The sequence below is a fragment of the Microplitis mediator genome, chromosome 7 (genome assembly GCF_029852145.1).
Source record: "Microplitis mediator isolate UGA2020A chromosome 7, iyMicMedi2.1, whole genome shotgun sequence".
Lineage (NCBI taxonomy): Eukaryota > Metazoa > Arthropoda > Insecta > Hymenoptera > Braconidae > Microplitis > Microplitis mediator.
In genome coordinates, this window is record NC_079975.1 from 10,319,128 (window position 1) to 10,346,717 (window position 27,590).

Below are 27,590 nucleotides of genomic sequence, written 5' to 3' on the forward strand. Positions count from 1 at the left end.
TACTTATATTTTATAAAAAATTTAACAGTTTTATTTTTTTTATTTTTTCGTAAATTTTATTATCAGATTCATAAAATACTTAAAGTAATGATACATAAAAAAACAAAACATTAAATATATTTTTATACTTGATAATAGAAAAAAAAAGCAAATTTTTAAATAAAAACTGGAACTGTTAGTTGATATTGAAAAAAAAAAGTAATGAATATTTATTATTAGTTAAAAAAAAAAAAATTACTTTCTTCAAAAATTGTTAGATATATACGTGTGAACAAACATATACACACTAATATGTTAATGTATTATTATCGCAATTACGTGCATTTTTAATTATTTCCAATTCATTGACCGTAAGGTTTTTTAATTTAGAAATCATAACGCTTTTATTAGTTTTTAAATCATTAAAAAGTTCATTGAGAAATTTTAATAGTTTAATGATATTTTTATTTTCACAAATATCAAGAGGCGTTTTATTGCCAATAAAATTTCTCGCGTCATAAGTTGCTCCATATTTTAACAATAATCTGACAATTTCTTCAAAACCATTTTTCGCCGCAACATGCATGCACGTCATTCCACCAGATGTTGTTTTACAATCAATAAACGAATGTAATTTAGTATTATTTATTTCTTTTACGTGTTTCAATAAAATGTCGACAATTATCTCATTATTTTTTGAGACGGCACAATGCAATGGCGTATTGCCTTTGTTTGAACTTAAAGTGCAATTAGCGCCATTTTTTATCAAAAATTTAACAATATCTATATCACCATTATTAACTGCATAGTGTAAAAATGTAAATCCATTTCCATCTTTACTATTAATGTCCATTCCATTTTCTATTAAATTTTTTATCAAATTCTTGTCATTGGCTGATTCAGAAATAATTTTATTTTCAATATTCTTCAGTTGATTAAAATCTCCGCCAGATTCTAATGCTCGTGTAATTAATGTTATGTTTTTAGACAAATTCAAGACATCGGGATGATTTGATCCAATAGCTATTTTCATTCGTTCAAAAGCTTCTTTAAAAACTTTTAATGCTTTATAAAAGTCGTTTCGTTGGAAAAATATATTCCCTAGCTGAACTTGAGTGTTCAAAGTATCTAAATGATTAATTCCCAATATTTTCTTTTGAATATCGAGTACTTGTTGGCATGAAGAAACTGCTTGGTCATAATTTTTTTGTAAAACATAAACTTCAACTTTGTTGTAAAGAGCTCTCAAAGTGTTGGAATGATTTTGTCCTAAAACTTTCTTTCTTAACTGATAAACATCCTCATACGTTTTCAAAGCTTCTTCATATTTTCCTTGATGAGCTAGTACTTTTGCTATATTATTTTGTACTACTAAAACTCTGGAATCATTAGCACCGAATTTCATTTTGTATTTTTTAAAAATCTCATAATTTATTTTTAAAGCTTCACTAAATTTATTTAAAGCCATTAATACTAATGCCATGTGAGATTGAGTGTAAAGTAAATTTTCGTCATTTGCATCCAGTAATACTTTTTGCTTCTCAAACGTATCTCTATAAATATCAATCGCTTCTTCATTTCTTCCTAATTTATAAAAAACTAAACCCATCATACTTCTAGTTCTTAATGTATCTTTACTACCTACACCCAATAATTTTTTCTGTTTGGTATAAATTTCTTGATAAATTTTTAAAGCTTCTTCATAATTATGTAGGGAGCAATTTAATTGTGCTATTTCCAGTTGAATATCTAAAGTTCCTAGATTATCAGGCCCTAAAATTTGTTTCTGTTTTTCATATATTGATTTAAATACAATCAAAGCTTCTGAATATTTTTCTTGAGCAAATAATTTATTAGCTTTATTTATTTGCAATGATATATTATCAAGAAATCCAAATTTAAGACTTTCAATATCCGGAAAATTATTATTAGTTGCTGCAACTATTAACGTTTCATTTTTGCTATTCCGAGCATTAGTTATCATTTTTATGTCAGAAGCTTCTATTTTCCTTAATTCTTTAATTACCGTCGTGTCACGAGCTTCTACTTGGAGAAATAATTTTTCAATTAATTTTAAAATTTTAATAATATCTGATTTATCTGATAAATCCACTGGTTTATTATTTTTAATAGTTTTAACATCGTAAATAGCACCATGTGATAGTAAAAGTTTAACGATTGCAAGATGTCCAAATTTCGCAGCATAATGGAGAGGCGTGGAACCATTTTTAGCTGCAATATTAGGATTCGCATGATTTATCAGCAAGATGTTAACTATTTCTGTAAAACCATGCCAAGAAGCATAATGCAATGGACTAAATAACTCTTTATTTACTACGTTAATTATCACTCCTTGATTAATCAAACTTTTACAATTATCTAAATTATTTTGATTGACAGCTTCAAATAAATTTTCAACGACAGTTAATATTTTAATTACGGTACGATAAGTAGTCATTTCTAGTGGTGTTCTATTGATGTTGTCAAAAATATTATAAGCCGCTCCATTATTCAATAAAGTTTCAACAGTTTCTTTACTTCCAAAATGAGCAGCGATGTGTAATGGTGATATTCCATCTAGATCACGAATATTGACATCAATTTTCTGGCTTATTAAATATTCCACAACTTCTTTTTTATTAGTTGCAGCCGCGAAATGCAACGGCGTTCGATCTCGGTCACCTAAACTATTAATGCTCATTCCAATACTCAAAAAATATTCTACAATACTTTTGTAACCTTCTCGAGCCGCAATGTGAATAGGTTTCGAACCAAAAGCATTGGCAGCAGTAACATTTGCACCTTTTTCAACTAAGTATTTTACAACATCTAAACACTCTTCTTGAGCTGCAATGTGTAACATTGTAAAATTGTTTACTCCTTTATTATTTATTTTCATTTTAGTATGTTGAAACAATAATTTAACGATTTCAAGATGTCCTTTTGACACTGCAAACTCTAAAGCTGTTCGTTTATCATCATCTTGAATATCCGGGTCTGCTTTGTTTTTCAACAAAGTATTAACGATGTCCGTGTAACCTTTTACTGCTGCCTCAAAAAGTGGTGTTCCATTGAGACACTTAGCATTAACATCTGCTTTATTAGCTATCAATGTCTCAACAATATGATTGTGGTTGGAACTAACTGCTAGATGTAGCAAATTCATTTTTGTACCTTGTATTAAATCATTCACATTAATATCTCTATGTTCTAGAAATATATCCACAATACTTTTGTGTCCACAAGTTGTTGCTATTACCAAAGGCTGCACCACTCCGGCTTTTACATTCGCTCCGTGTTTAATTAGCAGTTTTACTATCTCTACGTGATTAAATTTAGCCGCAATCATTAACGGAGTACGGCCTTGTTTATCAACAATATCAACTGAACATTTTTGAAGTAAAATTTTAACAATTTCTTGATGGTTACCTTCAACAGCAGCATGAAGCGGAATTAGATCACTGCCATCTTTAATATCAGTTTTAGTATTTACATACAGTAAATATTTTACTACTTTTGTATGGCCTTCAAACGCGCTTATATATAACGCTGAAGCTCCTTTAAAATCTGTAACGTTAACATCAGCACCGGCTTCTTTTAGCATTTTAACAATTTTTTCATGACCAGTACAAGCTGCTTCAAATAGTGAAGTCTCGCCATTAAAATTTTTACTATTTATATCAACACCTTGATCAATTAAAAATTTAACTATATCTGCATGCCCATTTTGTGAACTTAAAGATAATGGAGTCATTCCTTTAATATCTTTTGAATTACAATTGGCGCCTTTAGCTATCAAAACTTTCACGGCTTCTATTTGACCATAACTAGCTGCTACATGTAAAGGTGTTTGATTGTTATTATCTTTAATATTAATTGATGCACCATTGTCCAATAACAATTTAGCAATTTGCTCATTATCTTTTATACAAGCAAAATGTAATGGAGTGAGACCCTCAATATCTTTAACATCGAGTAGTGCTTTATTTTTTATTAACACATCTACGAGTTCTAAATGTTGATACAAAGCAGCAAAATGTAATGGTGTCATTCTTCTTTTAGTTTCAATATTAACTTTTGCTCCATATTTTAATAAAATTTTAAGAACATTAAGATGACCATATTTAGCTGCATGATTTATTGCTGCATAGTTATCAGGACTATAAATACTATTTAATTGAGCACCGTGTTGAAGTAAAATTTCCACTATTTTTTCACGCCCGGTTTCAACAGCATTATGCAGAGGTGTAAGTCCATCAACAGAGACAATGTTAATATTAGCTTTGTTAGAAATTAAAATTTTTACTATCTCTAAATGACCGTTGAGAGCTGCTTCATGTAAAGGTGCTTCATTTCTTCCTGTCTTGGTATTTACATCAGCTTTAAGATTGACTAAATATTTAACAAGATCTGTGTGTCCATGCTCAGTAGCTAAATGTAATATGGACATGCCATCAAATGATTTGCTGTGATCTACGTTCTTTTCTTTTTTCAATAACACTCTCACAACATCCTCATAACCATTCAACGCAGCGCAATGCAACGGCATATAGCCAGAATTATTAAAAATATTAATTTTACAATTATTTTTCAGTAAAATTTCAACTAACTCTCGGTGGCCTCGTTGAGCTGCTATATGTAATGGCGTTTCTCCATAATTATTGACGACATCAATACTTGAAATTTTTTTCGATACAAAAAATCTAACGATATCGGTTCGTCCATACTCGGCTGCTACATGTAAAGGATTTTGGCCATTAATATCTTTCACGTTGACTTTAACTTTTTGATCAAGAATAAATTTTATTATTTCCAAATTAGATCCTTTAGCGGCAAAATGCATCGCAGTCCATAAACGATAATTTCTAGCATGAATATCAGCCCCTCTGGCTAAAGTGTTTTTAAAAGTATCGAAATCGCCCTGTTCCAGTGATTCAAACATAGCTTCTTGATTAATAACAGTCATTAAATCTTGTTCATATTTTGACTTTAATTCAGTTAAATTATTTTGTATTACTTTACCTACTTTTTTATTACACTCAATAACATTATCCGTAATAAGTTTTGTAGCATTTAAAAATATTGCTATTGAAGAATCAAATAACAGAATGTCAATAAGAGCATTGCCGTGAGCTAAATGATTTCGCAAATTTTTTCCAATCAATAGAGGTGCTGATTTATCTAAAAGTAGATGATTATCAACTAAAATATTTTTAGAACCATCTAAAATAGACATTATATCTAACACCAGCATTTCAATTACTGCCTGTAGTTTTTTATTCTTCTGATAAATAGTAAGATCCTTATTTAAATTATTATTTTCAATTATATTTTTCAATGTCGATAATTTTAAGATGTACTCTTGTTTTGATCTTTCAGATGAATTTTTATTTTCTTTTAAATCATCTACGTTATTTATTTTATTCGAATCCCGTGAATAGTTACTTTTATACAACTTATCGCGTAATTCTTCAAGCCATTTCATATTATGCATACCAAATCCTATTCGAGTAAAAATAGTATTGATAACTTGCATTAAATAATCATACTGTTCAGATGAAATTCTAGATCCGCTACTATCTACTATCTTAAATAATGTGTTAAAAATAATTTTTTGAAAATTTTTTAAATCAATATCTGGTGACATAGTTATCAAAGCTCGATTAGCAAAATATATTATTTCTTTGATACTATTCTCATTTATATTATCGTCATTAATACGCTTACGCATCTCTTTTAATAGTAGTAGTTTAGAAGTATAATCGAAATCATTTTCTGAAGAGTAAAGATGCTTTGACATTTGTTTTAATTTATCAAATAATAAAGTTTCACGAGAAGTTTTATTTGTTATAATAGAATTTAATTTGTCGATTAATTTTTGTAAAGAATCATTTTCGTCAAATTTGAACTTATCTTTAAACCAAGTGGAGTTTATTTCAAAATCAAACGTTTCCAATGCACTTTTTATATCATTTCTAGTCTGACTCGAAGCAATAGTTTTCAAAAGTGTAGCAATATGATGAGTTTGAGTTTTATAAAGAATATTTTTTATTACAGAACTAATAACTTTAGTGTCATTTTGAATGTTTGAAAAAAAATTACTTTTAGAATAATCATTTTCTATGTTAAGTCTTTGTGATTGAGAATGATTGTGAGATAATGAGTTACGTAGGTCAATAATAATTTGTCGTGTATTTGAGGGCAACGATGAAAGTACTAATTGACTTGTAAATTCTGACATTTTTGGCGATTCCCATGTATTCTTTACATATTCTCCAATAACTTGTAAAGTTCTTGTTATAACTAATTGCCCTTCTTTTTCACTGGCATCCGCAAATAATGACAAGTCTAAATACTGATTAATTATTTCCAAAGAATAAGTATCTCTTAGCTGCCTATAATCATTATATAATTCCTTAAACTCTGGATTCACTTTAACAATATCATCAATACCTTTTTCACGTGTACATCTTGGTAAAGTCAACAGTCTATTAATAGAAATTTCATTAATAGTAACTTTTTCATTATTGAGTTTATTTGAAAAAATATCAAGATGATTCAGTAGTTTACTTTTACTTAAAAAAAAATTAAAAATTGGCATTTTAGTTTTTTGTTCAGAATTAATATACGCAATTAAACAAAATTCAATTTCTTCCCAGGGTAATTTACAATATGTAAATTTCATTTGACGTTTTAAAATATTTATATTCTGAACAATAAATCTTGCACGAAGAAAAAATTTTTCATCTAATTTATTTATATTCAAAAATTCAGCTTTAAGTGAATTTATATTACCAACCACCAATTCAATCCGCTCTATTATATCGCAATGAGAAATTTTTATATTTTTAACCTTATCCGAACCGTCAGAATAAAATCTATAATTAATCAATCGTTTTTCAACAAACGTTATAACTTCATCTGATAATACAACATTTTTTAATTTTAATTCTTCGTACGCTTGAGCCAGATGTTCGTATACTTTATCTGAATGTATTAAATACTGGGAAGGCCAAAAATCCAGAAGAGTTTCAATGAGCTTACAATTACCAACGCGTATAGCGTAATAAAAAGCATTGTGATTCTCTTCATCTTTATCCTCCAGGTTAATTAAACATTTATCAATATTTGTGGTACTGTTTTCAAATGTATATTTTAAAATCTGATGTCTATTATATTTGCAAGCAAGAATAATAAAATTAGAATTTTTAAGTGACTTATCAATGCTCTCGTTGAAATTCTTCAGGATCTTCTTCTTATCTTCAAAATCTTTGATGAGATCAAGTAATTTGAAATATCGTTTAAAATTATTTATGTCATCAGCTTCGGTGATAGTATTAGCTATTTCAGTTGAAATTTGTGAATGAAGCTTTGCTGCCTGAATTTTGTCATATTTTTTATACATCTCTATAAATTCTTCTTTTGAAGAGGAAACGAGTGAGTTAAAGTCCGATAAACTCGGAGTGTCCACATCGTTCTGCGAAGGCATCGTAACATATATGACAACAATGCTCTTGATAAAGTATCAGATTACTTAACTGATTTATTTAGTCATCACCTTATCAAATCTAAAAATATATTAAAATTTTAATTTATATACAAATGATGGTGAAAGTAGTAGACATTCAAGAATTTTTTTGTTTCTATAAACAAATTATTTTAAAAAATATACACAGATTTTTAAAAGTTCTTCATAAACATTTAAAAAAACTTCTTTTTTTTTATAATATTGAATTTGTTTTTTTAAAAATAAAAAAATTATTAATTGTTTGCATAAAGTGAATAATTATGGTTTTATTACCTTATTGTTGAATAACTTATATTGTACAATATAACTGATTAAAAAAAGCCGGAATAAAATCTTGACTCAACGTGCGGTATCAACTAAACTACGATGACGCCATCCAGTTACTGTAATGCAATTCCAAAACAAATAAAGATCGGAATATATAATAACTGCGCACTTAACAAATGAATTATTATTATTTATATTTTCGAATTAATAATAATTATACTTTTAATTATTGAGCAATTAAATTAGATACCAACTAACGAAAAAAATTAAACTATCTTCGATATGATGCTAAAAATAGTAGACATTCGGCAATTTTAGTGTTTTAATGATTCACTTTTCATCAAAATAAATTTTTTTAAATATGCCGAAAAAATAAATTTATAAAAATTTTTAAGACGCATTTTTAAATATTTTTTTTTCTGTCAGTTTTTAATTGTTTGATTTACAAAGAAAAAAAAAACTTAATATCTATTACCTTCAGTATCATTTTATTCCGTCAATATATACATAGAGAATGAAAATCTTTTTCCATTTTATTATTTTTTTAGAAACACCAAACAATACAATAATGTAATTAAAATTGCAACGTAAAAAACAAGTGAAGTACTTGCCAGATAAGTTTGAATAAAGACGCGATTTTCACTTGATGCTGTTGTTAGGTATTATTTTCATTGCCTTCTAGGCGGTGAGATTTTTAAATATTCTGATTCGATAGCAAAGTTAGGCGGGAGAAAGCAAGTCAAGTCCTGGACAAGCTTTGCGCTTGCTTAGAACAAAGTGTAGTACCGCCTTAATTTTAAAAAATTGAATAAAGAAATAATAAATACGTAAAACTTGGCACTTTTTTATTATAATCGAAAACATGAAGAATATTACTTATTTTCGATTTAAAATAACATAATTCGATTTAAAAAATTAAGACCATTTATCTTTAAAAATCATGTTGTTGGACTTAATAATAAAATATAACATACATATAAATGTAGTTAAAATTATTTTATTTTCTGTCAAAGGCAATGCTCAAACTTCCAAAATTTTAGGGCTGCTATCGCGAGCTATATGTTTCATTGTCACTGTTACTTTTGTTCTTGGAGCCGCAGCTAGATCTATTGGTCCATCCATACCTGCAATCATTGATCTAGGAACCATTCACTTAGCTAAACCTCCATTTTTTGAAAAATTAATAGAAATTTACAAGAAAAATATAATTAGCAGCTGACGTTGGTATTCGGAGACCTAGATTAGCTCTTTGAGATTTAAACTATATTTAAATAAATTATATGTAAATAACAATTTAATGTCAATAGTTACTATATCACCCATCCTTAAATTCTAGTGCAGTATGTCGAATAATCCTTTTTTTGCTTTAGTTATTGGTGGTTTTTGACTGATTTATAGTTTGAATCATCTAAGTAACAATATTTAATATATTAACACAATAGTAATGAAGTTCATAAATATTTGAATTTTACTTCAATATATTTTTCATAATTTTGTCCTTTAAAAATTCTATCTACATATATTCCAGGAACGTGAATATTATCAGGATCGAGTTAACCAACTTCAACAATCTCTTCAGCCTCAACAATTATTACAGTTAATAAAAAACAGGTATGTATCAGAAGACAAAAAATAATTGACTTATAATTAGAAAAATACTTAATAAAAGTTTAATGAACCTTGAATTAGACAGAGTTGCACATTTTAACTTGTCTCATCATGTAATTTATCTGACAAAATAAAAAATATTTTAAATTTCGAGTTTTCTTACACTTCTATTTGTGGTAATAATTAAGTTGATTAATATATATATATGTATTAATTTGCTAATTCAAAAACGTTTTGTTTTAAATAATGTACAAAATAATACTTCTATTGTACTTTACAAAATATACAATTTTTTTTTACAATATATCATATTTATTGGGTTATAAATTAATATTTTAAAAATGCTGTAATAAATTTTTTCTTTTAAAAAAAAATTTAGCTTTCATCATCCATAGATATTTGTCCCATAACTTTAAGATCATCAGCAACAGAAAACTCACAACCGGTTGAACTAACAACCTCGCTGATATCAACATTAGGAGCTAATTCAATCAATCGTAAGCCTTCGCCTTCAATAACTTCGAAAACAGCCAAATCCGTAATAATTAAATCGACACATTGTTGGCCTGAAAATAAAATATATTTACATGATTTACATATAAATTAAAGTACGTATTATAAGAAAATTTTTATAAAAATAAATACCGGTGACAGGCAATGTACAAGCTTCTAAAATTTTAGGGCTGCCATCACGAGCTGTGTGTTCCATCGTGACAACCACTTTTGTTCCTGCGGCAGAAACTAAGTCCATTGCTCCACCCATACCCTTGACCATCGATCCAGGAATCATCCAATTGGCTAAATCTCCATTCCTAGATACCTGCATACCTCCAAGTATTGTCAATTGAATGTGACCACTGTACAAATAAAATAATAATTACAATATTTAACAATCGTTTTTTATTTTCATTTAAATTTAACTTGCTGTGACTTTTTACCCTCTTATCATAGCAAAGCTTTCATCACTGCCAAAGAAAGATGCACCGGGAGCAACAGTTACTGATTCTTTACCAGCATTTATTAAATCTGGGTCAACTTGATTTTCATCTGGATAAGGACCAAGGCCCAAAATTCCATTTTCAGATTGAAGTGTCACATTCATGCCTTTCTTAATGTAATTAGCAGCTAACATTGGCATTCCAATACCTAAATTAACTATTATAAAAAAAAAAAAAAATCGTTATCAAACACCATTAGTGTAAAAATGAATTAATGAGTGATTATTTGATAACTTGGTATCTTACCATACATTCCATCTTTAAATTCTAAAGCAGCACGTCGAATAATTTTATCTCTAGCTTTACTTGCTGGCGTTGATTTTTTCGATTTTAATGAAGAACTAGTTTTTATTTTCTGTAAAAATTTAAAGAATTAATAATACAACTTTAATCTGTGTAGTATTAAAATTAATAATTTATTTCTTACTTCAATACGCTTTTCATAATTACGTCCTTTAATAATTCTATCTACATAAATTCCGGGTACGTGAATATTATCAGGATCAAGTTGACCAACTTCAACAATTTCTTCAGCCTCAACAATTGTAACTTTGGCAGCTTTACACATCACAGGATTAAAATTTCTTGCTGATTTATTGAAAATTAAATTTCCAGCTTTATCAGCTTTCCATGCCTTTATTAATGCAAAGTCTCCAGTAATTGCAGTTTCCATAACATAATTTTTTCCATCGAATTCTTGAAAATGTCTTGGTTCACCTGATATTTCAGGATTGCCATTAGCATCATGTTTAATTACAACATTACCTTCTTGAATTATCGTGCCAAAACCAGTTGATGTAAAAAATGCTGGTATACCAGCACCTCCGGCTCTAATACGTTCTGCTAGTGTACCCTGTGGTGTTAATTCAACTTCAAGATTACCACTAAGATATTGTTTTTCAAATTCAGCATTTTCACCAACATAAGATGCAATCATTCGTTTTATTCTTTGCTGTGATAAAAGTATTCCCAAACCAAAATCATCAATACCAGCATTATTTGATACAACTGTTAAATTTTTACATCCTTTCTTACTGATTGCATTTATCAAATTTTCAGGTATACCACATAGTCCAAAACCACCCACTAATAATTTAGCACCATCAGGAATATCAGTTATAGCTTGATCAACAGATTTAAAATATTTTCCATCTCCAACTGGTGCTTTCAATTCTGTTTTATCAGTTTGCGTTTCATCTGTGTCACTTTTTATTGAAAAATTCACAGCACATGTCTAAAAAATTAATAAACTAAATTAGTAGACATTTAATAATAATAAAAGTGAATTTATATTAAAATGTCTGGAGACAAATAAATAAATAAGTTTTATTATGAGTGTGAATGTAGCAGACATCAGACAAATTTAAAAGTATAAATAAATAGAGTAAATAATTTAAAAAATAATGTTTATAAAAAATGCACTTATTAATTTTAAAATTTTTAAAATGCGCATTTTTTAAAAATTTTATTTTATTAATTATTTACTCTACTTATTTATAATTTTAAATTTGACTGATGTCTGCTGCATTCACACTCATGTTTTATTTGTAAATTGAGGTTATATATCTTATTTACCTTATTTATTTGTAATTTATTTCTACAACCAGCTCCAAATCTAACATATATATTTCTACTGATTATACCTAACACCATTATTAATAATTAATTATTAAACGTCCTATTTTATATATTTATTATCTCTTTAATCGAAATATATTAAGTGTATACACGTCTTGCCACTTGACCGGCAAAATCAAGACTGAGGACTGAAGCTCAACTGGCTCAACTGATTTGTAACTCATTAATATCCTCTACAATAAAATTAAATATATGTCAGAAACAGATGTATATTTACAAATCGAATATTATTATATTTTGATACGGCTGAATAAGTTCTGTAAAATGCTAAATTTTTTTTTTCAATTTTAATGGAAGTAAAGTGATAAAATTTATTATGATTATAAATGTAGCAAACTGGCAATTATTATAATTTTGAAATAAATGAACAAAATGTAAATTGAATAAAAATAAAAAAATGCACATTTATAGAATTCAAAAATTGGTATGTGTATTTTTTAAATTGTTTAATTGTAATTTAAAATTTGTCTTATGTCAGCTAGATTTACACTCATAAATTTATTTCATTTAAAATTAAAAAAACCGGCTTACAGTGCTCGAGGTCAACAAAGTTCCTCGTTTAATTTAAAAAACTTATACGATCAATGCCTCTATCCTGATACCAGATAAATAAATACTCGTTTTTTTTATTTTTCGTTATTTAATCATAAATTAAAGAAGAAAAAACGATTGTTATGTTTATAAAAAGACGCCACATTTATCTTCCATAGATTAAGTTTGTTTTATTAATGTATATAATCATGTCAGTAATTCATATTTTTTAATTTATTATAAATAATTATTAATTTATAATCAATAATTAATAATTAATCATTTATTTACATTTACAAATTAAAAATAAAAATACAATAAATTTGATAAAATAAATATCAGTACATATGAATGTAAAAAAAAACGTAAAATTATAATTATAATTATATTTCAAATATTTACTATTATATTTTGATTAAATATTGTTATTTTAATCTTTTAACTTATTTATAAAACACAAAGTAAGTATTGTTTCTGTAAATAAAAAGTAAAGAATAATAATATAAGAAGAAAAAAGAATTAAATTATGATATAAATAAAAATTTTTTGATGGACCATGATAAATAGCTGAATTGATATAAACATTTATGGCAGATATATTATTTTTTATGCGACAGTTAAATTATATATAATATAATTATAATTTTATTATTATTGTATAAAATAAAATTTTCTTTTATTATCAAAAACGACCACTTCTTGCATCTGTAATTGCACCCCATAACTCAATAACAAAATCATCACTAAAGCCAAAAGCTTCTAGATCGGAATTATCAATAGCTTCTGCAAAATCCATGCTATTGGACTTTCCCTCAGCTAATTCCCAAATTTGTGTTGCTAATTCATTGTCATTTATACCCATAAAACTTTCAAGAATGTCATTTATTTTTTCAACCCCAATTGTTGATGAATCATCAACCTGAAAACAAAAAAAAAAGAACATAATTAATAAATTTATTTAAATGAATGAAAAAAAAAATAGAATAACTACCTGTTGAATTTGAGTACTACCGTCAGCTTTGAACCTAAGTGTTTCTTTTCCAGACCCATATCCAGATTTTTTACCTTTTTTTATATCACCCCTAGGTCCAATACTACCAAATCCACTTCTTTGAGGTTCTATTAATCTTAAAGTAAATGTAGAACCCTTAGGGATCTCTTTTAACATTTTAGCAACTTCATAATGTCGTCTACCAACTAAATTTTCTGAATTTATTCGCTCTATATGATCACCTACTTGAATTACTTTAATTTTATCAATTACTGAGCCTTCTTTTATTCGTTTTATGAACGCGTAACCGGCTCCATTATCAGTAATCGTTAATCCTAATGCATCTTCTGTTTTTATTAATTCGATTTCTTTTGGTCGACCTGCAATATCAAAAAGGATGAAATATTGTTGTTTATTTTTTTAAATAAAAATAATTGATATTATTTACTTTTTCGATGAGCAAATATAAAATCATCTAATCCTATTTGTCCTCCCAATAATTCTGACATCTCGACCTTGTGGGTATTCAGTGTACAAAAAAGAATCTAAAATAACAAAATTTTTATGATATAGAACAATACTAATTTTATATAAATAATTTAATTAAATTTGTCTTTAGAAAGTAGATAATTAATTTTTTGAATTAAATTAGTATTCAGATCAAGGTCAGTTTGATTCACTTCTCACGTGAATTAATTATCTAATGTCTTAATAATTATTAATCAATTAAACCAATTAATAATAAATATTATTTTGATTATAAAAATTAAGTAATAAGTTTATTTTAAATTTATATTAATGAATACAATTTTTTCGTCACGATAATATATAATCGCGTAGAGAAATTCTGTGAAACATATCAAGCCGAAGCTGAATGGTAAATTGCGCAATTTATCTGCATTACTAAGTGTGTTAACAAGTAACTGTTAAAATCATTGACCTATCTAAACTGTTTTGAAATATATATTTATTACAGCACAATATCACAGTGATGCAATTAATTTAAAATAAAACGTAGAAATAAATTAAAAACAATGATAACAATAAAAATAAAGAGAGAGGAGAAAGGCTTAGGAGTGTAAAAATTGTTAAGTAAATTTAGAATCCAGAGGGATATCCGGAACGCTGGCAGGGTCATGAACCATGACCAATGTTTCCGGTATCAAATAATGCTGATGTATGATAGATGTTGATGATGATGTGCTTCTATATCAACACGACTATACAGACAGTACAACAAGTAATTATTGTAAAACAAGATTTTCATATTATGATTTAAAAGTAGTAAAGATAAAACAATAGTTATAAAGATAAAACTTACTTCACTTGTTGGTATATCGTAGCACTCAGCTATTTTCTGATAAAGTTCACGTACATTTTTAAATCCCGATATAAATCCCGTTGGACTACCATGTGCTAACTGACAGCGAAAGACCAGATGTGTTTTACTTGAGTTTTGATCATCATCTGTTGACTCTGTTTGATCTTGATGACCGAACTTGTCCCGTTTACCAGTTCCATTTATATTGTTGTTACTACTACTACTGCTACTCACGGTTTTATGACCTTCATGATTATGAGCTCCGTTACCGGTAGTCTTCTCTTGTGCAACAGGACTCTTTGACATTGTCTTGGATTTAAATAATGGCATTTTCCTAAGAAAAATATATACAAATAAATAAATAATGTAATATAAATATTATTATGTTAAATATTTTTAAATAATTATTTATTGTATAGTTTAATTATAATTATACCGGAACATTTTAATATTGTAAACATATTATCACTTCAATCACAAAATAATAATGAACTATTACAGTTTATTTACTATTTGATAAAAATTATACTTATTATCGAATTAAATATCCTGCAACTTGTATAATAATCAAGACGTATGATTCTTGAACGTATCATATAAGTTTCTGCATCAGTAAACAACAAACGGAGGAAGTATTATTATATCTTCAAAGAAAACAGCATCATCATTTTAAACTTTTTTATTTTACTTTACTATTTATATTTTGATTAAAAATAAATTTATAAAATATTTTCATTTCTTAACTTCACAAATTTTATATATGTATATTTAATTTTAGTTAATATGACTAACGCGAGTTAATGGTATTTTTTTTATTAATGTAATAAATTATTCTTATCTTTAAAATTACAATTGATAATGCTCCAATGTGTATTTAATTGTTTTAATAAAAGAAATAAATAAATATACATACGTTGTAATTGATCTGATGAAAAGTATTGTTAAATGTAATAAACTGTTGAAGTAAACTAATTAAAAACCATCCCACGAAAATTGAGAGCCGTGTACATAAATGTATTCCATAATAGATTGTGTAAAATTATACTGTACGAACAAAAAACTAAATATGTGTTATCGTTTTTATCTTCATGACTATGTTGAGTTTATCAGAGATCTGTTATCATATCCAATAATAATTGAATTTTTTTTTTTCATTGCACTTGTAACTATTACGTTGTAAAAACATTAATTATATACATATATATGTGTAATTATTTTTAAATAATTAAAAAAAAACTAACAAAAATTATAGACATTTTATTTTATAAAATATAACAATGTATGTAACGTTATTAAGAAAACACTTGTTCAGCTCGACAAGATAAACCAGTAATTTTTTTTTTTATTGTAATTCCATTTTCAATACACGGCTTAACAATTGTAGTCTAATAAAAAGCATACAATATACAAAACTACTAGTTGTTTCATGACCCTCTCGTGAATCTCTCACGATCAAGTTCCCCACCAACTACAGAACTTGGTACGTGGTACATAGTTGTATGTACCTCACCTTACTCCCTCTCAATTTTTCTTATTCTCTCAACCGTTTCAACTCTCAACACACAACAGCCATAATTTACTCATTACTCTTTAAAAAAAACAAAATTAAAAAAAAAAAAACATCAATTAAATTCATTATTAATGAATTACAATAGCTCACTCATTAATTAGCACCATTGGAAATTAAATTTAAATTATTTAAATCAATTAGAAAACGTGTTTAGTCTTAATAGTGAGCAGATATTTATTTTATCAACTATTACGAATGTCATTTAATTATTACAGAGAAAAATATTAGTACAAAAAAACATTAATAGTAATAACAAAATACTTATAAAATACTTAGATTAAATATAAAGAAATATAAATTTGACTTTACCCTATTTAAATCACAGTTATGCAAAATAATTATCAAAGTTACAATTTTAATTATTTAAATAAAACTGTATTTGTTCGATATAAATTATATATTACGTTATTGAGTTTTAAAAATTTCATACTGTTCATCAAAAAATTGATAAATCACTGGATACTAGCTTTTAATTATTATTTATTTAAAGTACACAGTAGTTTATAGAGAGCTAAATAATACAATGTTTAAAAAAAATTGTTATTTTAAAATATCGATGCCGTATTTCCACGTATTATCTTTCTTCTAATAGTTATTATAAAAACACTCGTTATAAACATCAATATTTATAGTTTTAACATTTTCAATCATGAAGATAGTACAAATTGGCAGTTAGTTAGAATATACGATAACAATTTTCTCTAAAAATAATAACATTTTATGTTAATTAAATTCTTATATCATAATTAGAAACGATATATCAAAAATAAGACATCGATATTATCAAAAATTTAATTCATTCTCAGATAAATATTTGTCTGATAAAAAAAAATGTTTACGTTATTTTATACATAAAATTCTGATCTTTACAATAAACTTGTATAAAAAATTATTTAGAGTATCCGCTGTACTATTAACATTTTAACCGATTTATTATTATTATTATTATTAATATTTTACTGTATATAAATTGTCATAATTTGTTTGTATAATATAATAAATTACAATTAAAAATATAGCTACCTAAAACAATGTAGCAATCATAAATAAATTGTGTATAAAAAACCTTTATTTACTAATGAATTGCATTTAAAAAATTTTTTTTTATATAAAACTCATCGTATTTGAGCATCAATAAATTAGTTAATATAATTATTGCCTATATAAATTTCAGGTTGTATTATAAAAACCTTCCAGACTTTACCACAATGAGAATTATCGTCCATCATTAAATAAGTTTGCATTGGTAAAAATAAATTTTCATATTTATCAGTACCAAATTGGTACTGTTGCATTGCTCGGAAGACAGCCCGAAAAGGAGGTTGTTTTTGTGAATGAAACGTACCTCTCGATCCATGAATAACTAATGCACCTTCTGTTTCTGCATTAGTACATACAGACATATACATACAATGATCTGGTCTATAGTTATAACGGCAAGGATAAATGTACAATCTTTCTGGATGATAATGAAATATAATATTAATAATATCCTGATCACCCCATGTTATTTTTAATCTATACTCTTTATGAATAGGTATCACATAATCTGTCCATCTGAATTCGCGCATTCGTGTTAAATTCATCAGCATAACACCTGAATTAACACCAAGTTTTCCATAATAAGGATGTTTAGCAAATCTATTGTACCATCCTGTATTAGGATCTTCATGTTCAGGACTTAGAGCAGCTAATTGTGTTGAGTTCATTTTTTTAAATTCATCCCAAACTAATTCTGGTGGTGCTAAAAACAATGTATCCGTATCAACGTACAGTATTGCATCAGTATCATTTAATAAAGCCTGTAATTAATATTTATGTATGTTAATATAATTTTATTATTTAGTAAATTTATTAATTGTAATAATTACCGGTAAAAAAAGTCTTTGTGCAGCACAAGGTTTAAATAATTTTTTCCACATTGAGACATCACTATTATTTGGAAATTGTATAGGTCTTAATACAAATGTGAATGAATTATTTGTTAAATATTTCCATTCACTTAATTTCTCATCAAATGCAACAATTAAATCATCTTCAGCTATAACAATTAATTTCAATGGCCTTTTTGAAAATACTAACGCAGATTTAAACATTGTAAGTGATTCATCTAATCTATCGCCGCAAACAACAACACAAATTGTAACTTCTTGATTGATTATTTTCATAGATTCTTTTTTAAGACGTGCTCGATCATGTGGATCTCGATGATTTAAAATCATTGAAGTAACTGAATCTTCATTATTTTTATCATTATTATTTGATGATTGTGATAAAATATTTAAAATAATTATTATTCCAATAATTGAAATAAATATAATAATGAATCTGTAGATTGATTTCATTGCTCCTTATTTTTTATGCATTGCTATTTTATTTACAATACTGATTATAATTGCAATATTTTAAAAGCATAGTTAACATTTTTATCTCTATTACAACTAATTAACACTAATAACTTTTCAACATTTTTTTTATTTATTTCTTTTTGAGGTTCGAGTAAAAATTAATCTCATTTTTAACATTATTATTATTATTATTATTATTATTATTATTATTATTATTTTGTTTTCACATGACAATGTGTCAAATTATAAACACTACAGATTTTATTTTATTTTATTAATAACAAAATATCAATAATACTTTTATAGTTGTCACATTTATATATTTTCTTATATAAAATTTTTATAGTATTTTAACAATAATTATAGATAAATAAAATAATTTCAATTATTGTTTTAATTTTAAATAATTTAATCCGTGTAATTTCATTCCGCCATTTTGGATTATCTTATAAAGTTATAAGCTGATAAGATGACAGATAATTTTACAATTCAAAATTTTATTAATATTTTTTAGAGATAATCTTGTGTTTAAGATATTTTTTAGATAATTAATATTTTGTGGTTTTTTTTATTTTAAATTCTTGAAAAATAATGAAAAAAATTTTTATGAAAATCATAAATAAAGTCTTATCATTTTTAATGTTAAAAATGAATAATAAATCTTACTTGGGATGTTAATTTTCCATATTAAAAAAATTAATTGAAGCAGATAGTTTATAGATAATATTTGACAAGAATCTAGACTCTATCGGTAAATTTTAAAACTAAATTGTAACGTAATTTATTTTCTAATAGTAAATCCAATGGCGGGTGTATGGAATTGTAATACTGTTTTTGTTTATTTTTATTTTGAACTCCAATTTGAAAACGTGTAAAAATTTATCACTAAAGTGTGCAAATATTTTTTAGTAATAATTAAATTTATAAGTGTTTCAAAAAAAAATTTAATTTTAAAATTCCCGAGATGCCGCCGATGTCCAAAGGATTCGGCGAGCATATCGAGGTTAGTATTTTAAATTTCTACATTTAAATGCCTTATACTTAAATAAATAATTTATTTATGTGTTAATATTAGGATTACAAAGTACTTGAATTTCTGGGCAAGGGTGGATTTGGATGTGTTTATAAAGCAAAATGTTTAAATACAAGAATAGACGTAGCGATCAAAATGGTATGTATTTACTTTGATCAATTTTTGGTTTGAGTGTAACGTATATTTTAAATTACCTGTTGCATCAAAACAAAACATCATATGTACTTATGAGCTATTGTTTTTATTGTAGATCGACAAAAATTTAATGCAACGCCATGGAATGATTGGCAGAGTACGTGATGAAGTAGCTATTCATTCACGATTAAAACATCAGTCTATTCTAAAGCTTTATACATATTTTGAAGATGCTAATTATGTTTATATGGTACTAGAATTGTGTCCTAATGGAGATTTACAACGTTTTTTAAAAGATCATTATCCTCAAGGGCTATCAGAAGATGAAGGTAACTTTATATAAATCATATTATTTATTTGATTTTAAATATTATTGACTAGTTTCATTAAAAGTAAATTTATTTTTTAGCTGCCAGAGTTATAAAACAAGTATTAGAGGGATTGCTTTATTTACATAATCATAAAATACTCCACAGGGACATGTCTCCTTCTAATTTATTATTGACTGCAGACATGCAAGTGGTAAGTAAAAAAAAAATTAATAAAAAAAAAAATATACTGTTTAAATAAATTTTTGTATTTGTTTTCTTTAATTATTAATAATTGTAATATTCTCATAGAAAATAGCTGACTTTGGACTAGCAACATTATCAAAACCTAATGAAAATCATATGACTTTATGTGGTACACCTAATTACATTTCACCTGAAGTAAGAACACAAATTTATAGTTTATCTGCTTTTTATATATAATGATAAAATTAATGAGAAAAAAAAATTATTTAATAGGTCGCGACAAGATCATCACATGGCCCACAAGCCGACGTATGGGGTTTAGGATGTTTGTTGTACACTTTGTTAGTAGGCAAAGCTCCATTTGATACTGATGGTGTAAAAAGTACTTTGACTCGTGTTGTCATGGCTGATTATACAATACCATCTTATTTATCTGACAAAGCAAAAGATTTAATAAGTCGTTTATTAAAAAAAAATCCACATGATAGAATTGAATTACGTGATATTTTAAAGCATCCATTTATTACATCCAATGATCAAAAATTCCAGGTAATTATTTTACTTCCTATTAAATATTTTTTATAATTATTATAATATTAGATTTATGTGTATATATATGTACATATTTTTTTAATTTTATTAGGAAAAAGTTTTATTGAGCAGAGCATTATCGCGAGATAGAATGGCTGATTCAGGATTAGGTAAAACAATGTCTTCAGTTGATCGAATGCCTCGAGGTCGCTCTCGTTCAGAAGAGCGTGCTTCGATGGTACCATCAATGTCTACTCCGTTAGCACCACAGTTTACTGTCAGAAGTGATCCTTTAACTGAAAGAAACAATTATCAGAATAACTTTGCCTATCAAAGTAAGCGAAATGATTATTCTCGAGAGCAGACATCTGTACTTTCAGGTATACCACCACCTCGTAGTAGAGTATTTTCACGAACTTCTCAAAACAGTTGTGAAGATATTAATCGTCAGAAAAATGATAAACAAAGATGTCGAGAGCAAGCTATTGAAAGTCTTAAAGATCAAGATGTTAACACAAAATTACAAATTCCACCCTTAAATTCTCAAAGACTTTTGCCGACAAGACATCGTACGAAAAATGCTGTTCTTACAATTCTAGATAGTGGAGAAGTGTGTATTGAATTTATAAAGAAAAAAAATAGCAATATGGTAATTTTTTCATTATTTTAATTAAATATTTATAAATATAACTATTTTTATTATTTTTTTTTTAATTAATTGTAATTAAAATTTTATTTCATTAGGAACGCATTGGGGAAGTTTGTAGAATATCAAGTGATGGTTTGCGAATTGCTATTTATAAATTAAAAGAATCTACACCAATTGGTGATGAACCACCTCCATTACCTTCTTATGGTGCTGATAATATTTATTCATATGAAAGTTTACCTTCTCGACATCATAGGAAATATATTTATGCTGCGAGATTTGTTAAACTTGTTAAAGCAAAAACACCTAAAGTAACATTATATACTGAACGTGCTAAATGTCAATTTATGGAAAATGGACCACATCCAGATTGTGAAATACATTTTTATAATGGTATTAAGATAACCTGTGTTGACGGTGTCGTAAAAATAACAGATTCAGTTGGCAATAGTTATGGAGAAGGAGAAGTACCACATGAATTAGAAGAATATTATGAACATTACAGAGAATGTTATAAACGTTGTTTACTTCTTGAAACAACATTAACTTCATTAGAATCTGCTACAGGTCATTCGTATTTTCCAGCAATTATTGGACGGAAACCTCTGTCTGCTGGAAGTATTCCTTCTTTGCAAGGAAAAGAAAATATATCACGAATGACAAATAGCCCACCTGTGGTAAATTAAAAAATTTATTTATTATCTATTAAATTTATACGATCATTTAAATATCTTTTTAATTTCTTTAGATGCCTTCATTTGATGCTACTTGTTCGGTAATGTCTGCAGTAACATCAAGATCTAAAAAAACAACTTCTATTCGTTCATCACAGTATGCATTTAATAGAGTCATTATTCCTGGAATTGGAGTAGCAATTCAATTACCAAATGGAGACGTTAAAATAGAGTATAAAGATGGATCTGCAATAACAGTTCGTCCAGATAGTCGTGGTGGTGGAGTATTATACGAAAACGATAATGGTGCGATTACTAAATATTCAAAAAATCATCATCAAAATGTTCAAATGCCTTATGAAGTGAAGGAAAAATTACGACATTTACCTACAGTCATTACTCATTTAGTACAACCGAAACATCGAAATATAAGATGATCAATTTTTTTATTATATTTTTATTTTTTTTTTTTACAATTCAAATGACATGAGTGTGAATGTAGTAGACATCAGGAAAATTTTAAATTATTAATAAATAGACTAAATAATTAATAAAATAAAATTTGAAAAAATGCGCATTTGAAAAATTAAAAAATTAATAAGTGCATTTTTTATAAATATTCTTTTTTTAATTATTTACTCTATTTATTTATAATTTTAAATTTGTCTGATGTCTGCTATATTCACACTCATCAAATGACAATAATTTTCAAAAAATTTTTTCAACGTTAGTCTTTAAGAAGTAATTGCATATAAAGATTATATTTAATATTAAAACAAATATTTTACTTGTAAATCATATTATTTTAATATTTTTAAATAAAACTTTTATCATAATTGATAATTATTTTTATACTGTTTTATTGTATATCATAAAATATTGCAATAAAATGATTTTAAAAATTCTAAATATAAAAGAACTTTATAAATTTATACATAAAATTCATAAAAATAATACATATATATAAGGAACTATGTTAAAATAATTCATTGACCTCATCTAAACAATCTGTGTCAATTTCCATAATTATTGTTTCACTTCCCACGTTTTTGCTTTCAAACACATATTCATTTATATTATAATTCATAACATTAATTCTGTATAATATAATAAAATTAATTATTTAAAATAATATGTATAAATAAATCTACCGATTATTTGACTTCATTAATGTGTCATTTAAATTATAGTTATTATTTTTTTTTTATTTCAATTCTCTTGGGACTTTCACCTGTTCGATAAAGAGAATATATATACAATGTATATAAAGAACTGCGACTGCACTAGTATATACATTAAACGTAAATCTGAGCAGGTATACAACTTACAATCTTCTCGCCATGTTGAATTCATTTACTTGATCCATAACGTTAAATAATATTTATAACGTCAAAAATAGACGTAACATAAACAAACAATAAATTGTAAACCTATTGCTAATAATTTATATTATCTAACTTATATTTATAACAATAAAAATGAAAAATTATAATAATAATAATAATAATAAATTATAAAAATCTGTTATGAATTTATAAAAAAAATTTTAATTATTATTACTCCATAAAAATAAGCGTCATGAATAATTATTGAAAGAATTTTAAATAAAATAAAAATCGTGACGTGACCGGATCTGTTAATAAACAAGTTTTATGTGGGATGATATATATCATATCTATGAGACATTTGAGTGTACGTCAATTATACGTTTAATTGTTGAGCCCAAGGTACAGTTAGTGAAATCACAATCTCGCTGAAGTACGCACTCAATAGAAAGAGCACACCCATTTAAAATAACCTGTAACAATTTATTTGACTGAACTTACACATCAAAAAATGGGTAAGTCTATTTTTAAAAACATGTTTTTGATCTGTATATATAATTTAATATAAAAATATTTACTGATAATGTTATCTAGTAGATATATAGTACAATTATTATAAGATTTTCGAATAAAAATTTTTCTTCCGTGATATAATCTTATCTAAAGTCAATTAAATTTATTATTATTAACATTAGTCATGATTCAGTTATTTCGTTGTGGCTTTTATTAAATTTTATGTTAAAAAATAAATGAATAAATAAAATAATATTATTAAATAGTGAAAGTTCAGTTTTAATTATTTTATTCTATTATTTATTTTAATTATATCTAAAACAATGACAACAAATAGTAGGTTTAGAAGATGTTATTCTGAAAGTGGTGCTGTTGTTATTCCATTAAACAAAAGAGCTGTTAGTAATTTTAGTGTTGATAGATATTCCGAAACAAGTATTCATAATGAATATTTAGATGATAAATCTTATGGTGAGCTTATTAGATTTAATTAAATTAAATAATTAATTATTATTCATAAGAAGGAAGTATTCATTTGTATACGTGTCCGTTCATTGAATTAAAATTACGAGCAATCATCACTACATACATTGTTATCATAATCATTGTTTATAAGTTTTAATTTTTTTAATTTAAGTAAAACATAAAATATTAATATTATTATTAATTTTTTATATTTATTCACTTGTTTATTTTAGGGAACATGTGTAACGATTGTATGACCAGAGTGCCGTACGCAACACTCATTGCAACAATTATGTGTTGTTTGGGTGTTGGAATATTTTGTGGTACAATGTATCGAGCTGCTACATTGACTACTCTAATGATGAATCAGGTATTTATACAACAATTGTTTTATAAAATTATTAATACTATTTATTTATTGATGATTATTTTTTTTAAGGTCTTCAATTTAAGACTTAGCTGGCTAGAAGCATTGCAGTTAATTTTTGCAACGATTGCTGCAAGTATGGCTGCTTTGGGATTCATGATACTTTGCGTTGGCTGTCTTGCAACTGGAGCAACAAGACACAAGGTCTATCGAGCCTGGAGATCACGTGTTGGTGGTCGGATTTCATGTGCCGTGGTAATTAATTAATTTATTTCTTGATATCAATACAAAAAATAAAAAAAAATACTTATTACAACTTATTATTTGGTTTATTAACTATTTATGTAATTGTTTTAGTTCATGGTAATTACTTATATACTTCAAATCGCCTGGCTGTTAATTTTTGCATTCTTAGTTATCACAACACTGATATTCACAATATTTTGGGGTCTTTGCGAAAATCCTCGTGTTGGATCTCATACTGATTGTATTGACTTCAATCAATTTAGTAAGTTTTGATTAAAATAATGATTAAAAAAAAATTTTTAATATATTAAATATAAAAATATATTATAATAAATTAATTATTTTAGGTTTTATGTTTCCAAACAATACAAGAAATGAAGATATGAAAATATGTGGACCACAAGAAGTTAAATTATTTTGTAAAGATTATGTTGAGAAAGCTGAAGTGATGTTTATTTTAGCAACAGTTGCTTCCATGTTAGTAGTACTTAGTCTTATTCATTATTTAATGTGTCTATCAGCAAATTACGCACACATTCGTGATCACGAAAAATTCCAAGAGCTACAAGAACTTCAATATCTACAAGATCCTGGTGATGGTGATTCTCCTCAACATGGTATGGATACTTTGAGCTCTCATCATCATAGCAAAGATAGATTCTAGGATACGGCCCGCGAGATCTTCTCTCTGAGCTCCAATTAAATGTCTCCCCATTTCTTCTGCTTTAAAATATAAGTAAGAATTAAAAAATATATAATATATACATAATATCTTATTGTATTGTGTATATGTAAGGTCTACCGTTAGATATATAATAGGTACATTTTGGCAAAGTTATCAAAGTACCTAAACTTTCCAAATGCTTACTCTATCGCTAAATTAAATATCTTTTAAACTGGAAGATCTTGCGGGAAATTTATGCCGTCCATTACTCTATATAAAAAAAAAAATTGTTTTTAAATAAATCTTTATTTATGAGTTAGCAGTCGAATTTCTATATAAATTATAAAGAGCATTCTATGACATATCTATATTTGTTTTTTTATTATTTAAGAATTTTGGCTGCTTACATACTTTGCTGTAAATCAGATGATTTACATGGTATAGTATTAATTATAGTAATGTGTTTGTAATAGTTTCATATTTTCTAACGCATTTACTCTTTTTTTATTTTCGATTTATTACTAAGTATTATATGTGTTAGTTATTACATTCCACAATTTTAACATTTATAATTAGTTTAATTAATTTTTTTATTTTTATATATTTAACAAAATAAAATATATAATAAATTTTTTATTTAAAATTTATTTTTTCTTATGGATACGGACATGGTGAAGTGGCGCATATCAGTTAGTATAATTATAAATTTAAATAAAAAAAATTTTGCCACATTTTATTTATGGATTTAATTATTTTTTACTAAAATAAGTAATTATAATTCTACTTATTGTCAATCATTATATATTATTATTATTATTATTATTATTATTATTATTATTATTATTATTATTATTATTATTATTATTATTATTATTATTATTATTATTATTATTATTATTATTAATATTAATATTAATATTAATATTAATATAAAAATAAAGTAGTAAATTAAAAACACAAAAATATTTTGGTTGTATTGGAGTAATAACTATTAACAACTATTAAATCAAAATTATTAAAAATTAAAAATAAATAAATTTACAAAAGAAAATTAAAATTATTTTTTTAGAATTTTAATTGTAAAAATATAAATTTAGAAATGAAATAATTTATGATAACAAAAATTATATCCACTATAAAAATGCGTCATATTAGCCAATTTTTTATTAAACTTTATCTAACAATAAAATTATTAATTAAAAAAAAAAAATATGTACAATCAAAAACAAATATGTTGTGGCCACATAAGTTTAGCACAATGATTCAAAGTATTTACAAATTTTAGAATCTTATACTTATAGTTCTTTTATACATCTATGAATATTATACAATATTATATATACATAATTATATTAGTATATGATTTTACTACTATGTATTTATAGCGCAAAATATTGTTGCAATATTTTAATTCTGTATCTTTATAGGTGACTTATTATAATTACATATTATTTACTTATAAAATTTATTTACATAGGCTTTGAAAAAAACTTTACATCGATCTACGGTACTAAAATTTTTTATCTCTTCAGTCTTGAAATCAAGAAAGTTTCTGAATAAAAAAAAAGTTAAAATTAATTTATAAGTTAATATTTGGATTTTTTTTGTAAACACTGTTTTGATATTTATTAAATTATTTGCGACTGATTTAAATTAAGTACATACAAAGTAAATATAAATAAATTTATGAAAAT

At 25.7% G+C, this 27,590-nt stretch overlaps 6 protein-coding genes across 8 annotated transcripts; 2 read left to right on the plus strand and 4 right to left on the minus strand.

Annotated features, from left to right (window-relative positions):
• Nucleotides 1-172: 172 nt before the first annotated feature.
• Nucleotides 173-9,126, minus strand: LOC130671358 (uncharacterized). Its single transcript, XM_057475203.1, has 3 exons — nucleotides 8,250-9,126; nucleotides 7,781-7,890; nucleotides 173-7,547 (listed from the first exon to the last, which is right to left on the minus strand). The coding sequence occupies exon 3, from the start codon at nucleotides 7,466-7,468 to the stop codon at nucleotides 287-289; it is 7,182 nt and encodes a 2,393-aa protein (XP_057331186.1). The 5' UTR covers nucleotides 7,469-7,547; nucleotides 7,781-7,890; nucleotides 8,250-9,126; the 3' UTR covers nucleotides 173-286.
• A 433-nt stretch (nucleotides 9,127-9,559) lies between these two features.
• On the minus strand, nucleotides 9,560-12,151 carry LOC130671359 (succinyl-CoA:3-ketoacid-coenzyme A transferase, mitochondrial). Its single transcript, XM_057475204.1, has 6 exons — nucleotides 11,956-12,151; nucleotides 10,808-11,614; nucleotides 10,627-10,735; nucleotides 10,321-10,537; nucleotides 10,028-10,239; nucleotides 9,560-9,948 (listed from the first exon to the last, which is right to left on the minus strand). Exons 1-6 carry the CDS (start codon nucleotides 12,031-12,033, stop codon nucleotides 9,758-9,760), a joined length of 1,614 nt encoding a protein of 537 aa, XP_057331187.1. The 5' UTR covers nucleotides 12,034-12,151; the 3' UTR covers nucleotides 9,560-9,757.
• An 851-nt stretch (nucleotides 12,152-13,002) lies between these two features.
• LOC130671458 (PDZ domain-containing protein GIPC3) lies at nucleotides 13,003-16,642 on the minus strand. Of its 2 annotated transcripts, none has more exons than XM_057475359.1 (5): nucleotides 15,298-15,445; nucleotides 14,862-15,195; nucleotides 13,989-14,085; nucleotides 13,541-13,920; nucleotides 13,003-13,468 (listed from the first exon to the last, which is right to left on the minus strand). In XM_057475359.1, exons 1-5 carry the CDS (start codon nucleotides 15,303-15,305, stop codon nucleotides 13,232-13,234), a joined length of 1,056 nt encoding a protein of 351 aa, XP_057331342.1. In that variant the 5' UTR covers nucleotides 15,306-15,445; the 3' UTR covers nucleotides 13,003-13,231. The 2 variants fall into 2 exon arrangements, with proteins under 2 accessions (XP_057331342.1, XP_057331343.1); XM_057475360.1 differs by lacking the exon at nucleotides 15,298-15,445 and adding an exon at nucleotides 15,775-16,642 and having other exon boundaries at nucleotides 13,004-13,468.
• A 670-nt stretch (nucleotides 16,643-17,312) lies between these two features.
• Nucleotides 17,313-18,988, minus strand: LOC130671457 (glucoside xylosyltransferase 1). Its single transcript, XM_057475357.1, has 2 exons — nucleotides 18,303-18,988; nucleotides 17,313-18,233 (listed from the first exon to the last, which is right to left on the minus strand). The coding sequence occupies exons 1-2, from the start codon at nucleotides 18,774-18,776 to the stop codon at nucleotides 17,571-17,573; spliced, it is 1,137 nt and encodes a 378-aa protein (XP_057331340.1). The 5' UTR covers nucleotides 18,777-18,988; the 3' UTR covers nucleotides 17,313-17,570.
• Nucleotides 18,989-19,581: 593 nt separating this feature from the next.
• Nucleotides 19,582-22,900, plus strand: LOC130671615 (serine/threonine-protein kinase PLK4). Its single transcript, XM_057475621.1, has 9 exons — nucleotides 19,582-19,782; nucleotides 19,855-19,950; nucleotides 20,063-20,276; nucleotides 20,357-20,469; nucleotides 20,568-20,657; nucleotides 20,736-21,011; nucleotides 21,106-21,642; nucleotides 21,738-22,319; nucleotides 22,391-22,900. The coding sequence occupies exons 1-9, from the start codon at nucleotides 19,744-19,746 to the stop codon at nucleotides 22,751-22,753; spliced, it is 2,310 nt and encodes a 769-aa protein (XP_057331604.1). The 5' UTR covers nucleotides 19,582-19,743; the 3' UTR covers nucleotides 22,754-22,900.
• A 952-nt stretch (nucleotides 22,901-23,852) lies between these two features.
• LOC130671349 (neuronal membrane glycoprotein M6-b) lies at nucleotides 23,853-26,720 on the plus strand. Of its 2 annotated transcripts, none has more exons than XM_057475190.1 (5): nucleotides 23,853-24,156; nucleotides 24,853-24,989; nucleotides 25,059-25,241; nucleotides 25,344-25,494; nucleotides 25,580-26,717. In XM_057475190.1, the coding sequence occupies exons 1-5, from the start codon at nucleotides 24,153-24,155 to the stop codon at nucleotides 25,894-25,896; spliced, it is 792 nt and encodes a 263-aa protein (XP_057331173.1). In that variant the 5' UTR covers nucleotides 23,853-24,152; the 3' UTR covers nucleotides 25,897-26,717. The 2 variants fall into 2 exon arrangements, with proteins under 2 accessions (XP_057331173.1, XP_057331172.1); XM_057475189.1 differs by lacking the exon at nucleotides 23,853-24,156 and adding an exon at nucleotides 24,408-24,625 and having other exon boundaries at nucleotides 25,580-26,720.
• Nucleotides 26,721-27,590: the final 870 nt, after the last annotated feature.

Bases quoted from the DNA above. Each gene is read 5' to 3' on its own strand.
- LOC130671359 (XM_057475204.1), bottom strand. From the start codon at position 12,033: ATGGTGTTAGGTATAATCAGTAGAAATATATATGTTAGATTTGGAGCT. The intron at 10,736-10,807 runs GTAAGAAATAAA...AAATTTTTACAG, and splicing joins ATTATGAAAAGCGTATTGAA to AAAATAAAAACTAGTTCTTC. The intron at 10,538-10,626 runs GTAAGATACCAA...TTTTTATAATAG, and splicing joins ATTTAAAGATGGAATGTATG to TTAATTTAGGTATTGGAATG.
- LOC130671615 (XM_057475621.1), top strand. From the start codon at position 19,744: ATGCCGCCGATGTCCAAAGGATTCGGCGAGCATATCGAG. The intron at 20,277-20,356 runs GTAACTTTATAT...TTTATTTTTTAG, and splicing joins AGGGCTATCAGAAGATGAAG to CTGCCAGAGTTATAAAACAA. The intron at 20,658-20,735 runs GTAAGAACACAA...ATTATTTAATAG, and splicing joins CTAATTACATTTCACCTGAA to GTCGCGACAAGATCATCACA.
- LOC130671349 (XM_057475189.1), top strand. From the start codon at position 24,478: ATGACAACAAATAGTAGGTTTAGAAGATGTTATTCTGAAAGTGGTGCT. The intron at 24,626-24,852 runs GTGAGCTTATTA...TGTTTATTTTAG, and splicing joins TTTAGATGATAAATCTTATG to GGAACATGTGTAACGATTGT. The intron at 24,990-25,058 runs GTATTTATACAA...ATTTTTTTTAAG, and splicing joins CTACTCTAATGATGAATCAG to GTCTTCAATTTAAGACTTAG.
- LOC130671458 (XM_057475359.1), bottom strand. The intron at 14,086-14,861 runs GTAAGTTTTATC...TTGTTATTTTAG, and splicing joins ACGATATACCAACAAGTGAA to ATTCTTTTTTGTACACTGAA. The intron at 13,469-13,540 runs GTAGTTATTCTA...TTTTGTTTTCAG, and splicing joins GTAGTACTCAAATTCAACAG to GTTGATGATTCATCAACAAT.
- LOC130671358 (XM_057475203.1), bottom strand. From the start codon at position 7,468: ATGCCTTCGCAGAACGATGTGGACACTCCGAGTTTATCGGACTTTAAC.
- LOC130671457 (XM_057475357.1), bottom strand. From the start codon at position 18,776: ATGAAATCAATCTACAGATTCATTATTATATTTATTTCAATTATTGGA. The intron at 18,234-18,302 runs GTAATTATTACA...TATTAATTACAG, and splicing joins CACAAAGACTTTTTTTACCG to GCTTTATTAAATGATACTGA.